Source organism: Penaeus monodon, chromosome 23, assembly GCF_015228065.2.
Source record: "Penaeus monodon isolate SGIC_2016 chromosome 23, NSTDA_Pmon_1, whole genome shotgun sequence".
In the NCBI taxonomy this organism is placed as follows: domain Eukaryota; kingdom Metazoa; phylum Arthropoda; class Malacostraca; order Decapoda; family Penaeidae; genus Penaeus; species Penaeus monodon.
Genome location: NC_051408.1, coordinates 15,417,516 through 15,419,038, shown reverse-complemented (window position 1 = coordinate 15,419,038; position 1,523 = coordinate 15,417,516). Strand labels below are relative to the sequence as shown.

The 1,523-nt window shown below is 43.9% G+C and overlaps 1 protein-coding gene across 1 annotated transcript in view; it reads right to left on the bottom strand.

Annotated features, from left to right (window-relative positions):
- The window catches only part of LOC119588147 (twitchin-like), a gene marked incomplete in the record, with an annotated part of 124,648 nt that overhangs the window by 81,707 nt on the left and 41,418 nt on the right, over nucleotides 1-1,523 (bottom strand). The window contains 1 exon segment of the mRNA XM_037936853.1: nucleotides 86-226. Within this exon segment, the coding sequence (XP_037792781.1) occupies nucleotides 86-226 (141 nt within the window).

Genomic DNA, 1,523 nt, shown 5'->3' with positions numbered 1-1,523 from the left:
CCTCCAGTATTTACTATAGTGAGATCCAAAACCCTCGAAGACACCGGATTAGCACGAACGCAATCGTACAACCACCACCGCTTACTTCTGGATTTTTTTTAGGGTTCTTGGGATTTTCAGGTTCCGGATTACTTTCAGGTTTATCTTTGGGGTTCTTGGGGTTTAGCTTTTTCGCTGTTTCTTTAGAGTCGGGTTTATCTTCCTGTTTTTTAGGGTTCTGCTGCTTCTGTAGAGGTGAAACAAAATCTCCTTTTATACTGGGGGGAGGGGACACCACAAAAGACTTATTTAGGGATATTTAGTAGCAGCGTTGTGCTACAAACAAACAAAAAAAACGGAAACAAAACATCTATGTGCCTAAGACAAGCAAAACTAAGCCACGTACGTCTGTCTGTCTGTTTTTTCTTCAATACCACAAATCTGACACGGGTATACACGACATAAAGACACACGTGAGGAAGATATTACAAGAAAATGTAGAGCACAGAAGGACTTCTGGAATTCAGAAGTTATAAATTCCACAAATAAGTACACCAAAAGACTAAGACTAAAGAAAAATAGAAGACAGAAGAGTTGTAGATCCTTAGCCATCTCGTGTTATAAACTAAGAGGAAGTTCGGAATCTAAAACATATAAATGCCTGAAACATCTTTGGAGATGGCTAAGGGTAATGTCTATGATGCACAATGCATCACATTGTGTTTGCTGGCGTTAATCCCCCATGGCTATCGAGACAGCTCTGGGGGAAAGGCCAGTGGACACCAAACAAATGAAATGACCAACGAGAGTCAACATCCAAGTGGTAATTAAGTGTAACACGTGAATTAAGGGTTCCGGGTAATTAACGCAAGGAACGTGAGACAACCTGGAGGGGCCGACTGTCACCAGAGTTAACTCGGGAAGAGGGCCACTCCACACGGTCAAACGAACACAGCTCAGGAGACACACTTGCAGGTGGTGATGAGCGGGACTTCGAGGAGCACAAGGTGAGCGTTGTCTTTCGCTGCGTTTTAACAAACCGACACTTTCCTTGCACCATTCGTTTATTTTGAGACTTTTTTTTTCATCATTAAAAGAAAGCATCTAGAAAAGAATTCAGATTTCTCTTTCCTCCCTTGATGGCTGACATCTTGAGGGGACGTTTTAGCCGCTTTTTTTATCGCTCTTTTTTTAAACTCGTTGAGATCGGATTCATTCTCTCACCCGGGACTCTCCTTACCCATTGGTGCAGCACGTCCAGACCGCCTCCCCAGTCATCCTCCTCGCTGGAGTACTCTGAGGAGTCCTCGGGCATGTAGGCCGGCGGGGCGCACGTGAGCAGCTGAGGTAAACACACCAAGGTCAGTCTGAGCAGCTTAAGACACGGCAGCACCTTGCACTTAGACTCTCGTGGGAGTTCGTTATGTTACGGATGCAGGCTTGTCAGCAATTCAGAGATAAACAAAGACTTTTCACGGATTAAGGTTGTGTTAGGATGTAGGTATTTATAAATGATCGCACATCTTTAGTGAAATCAATCTTTA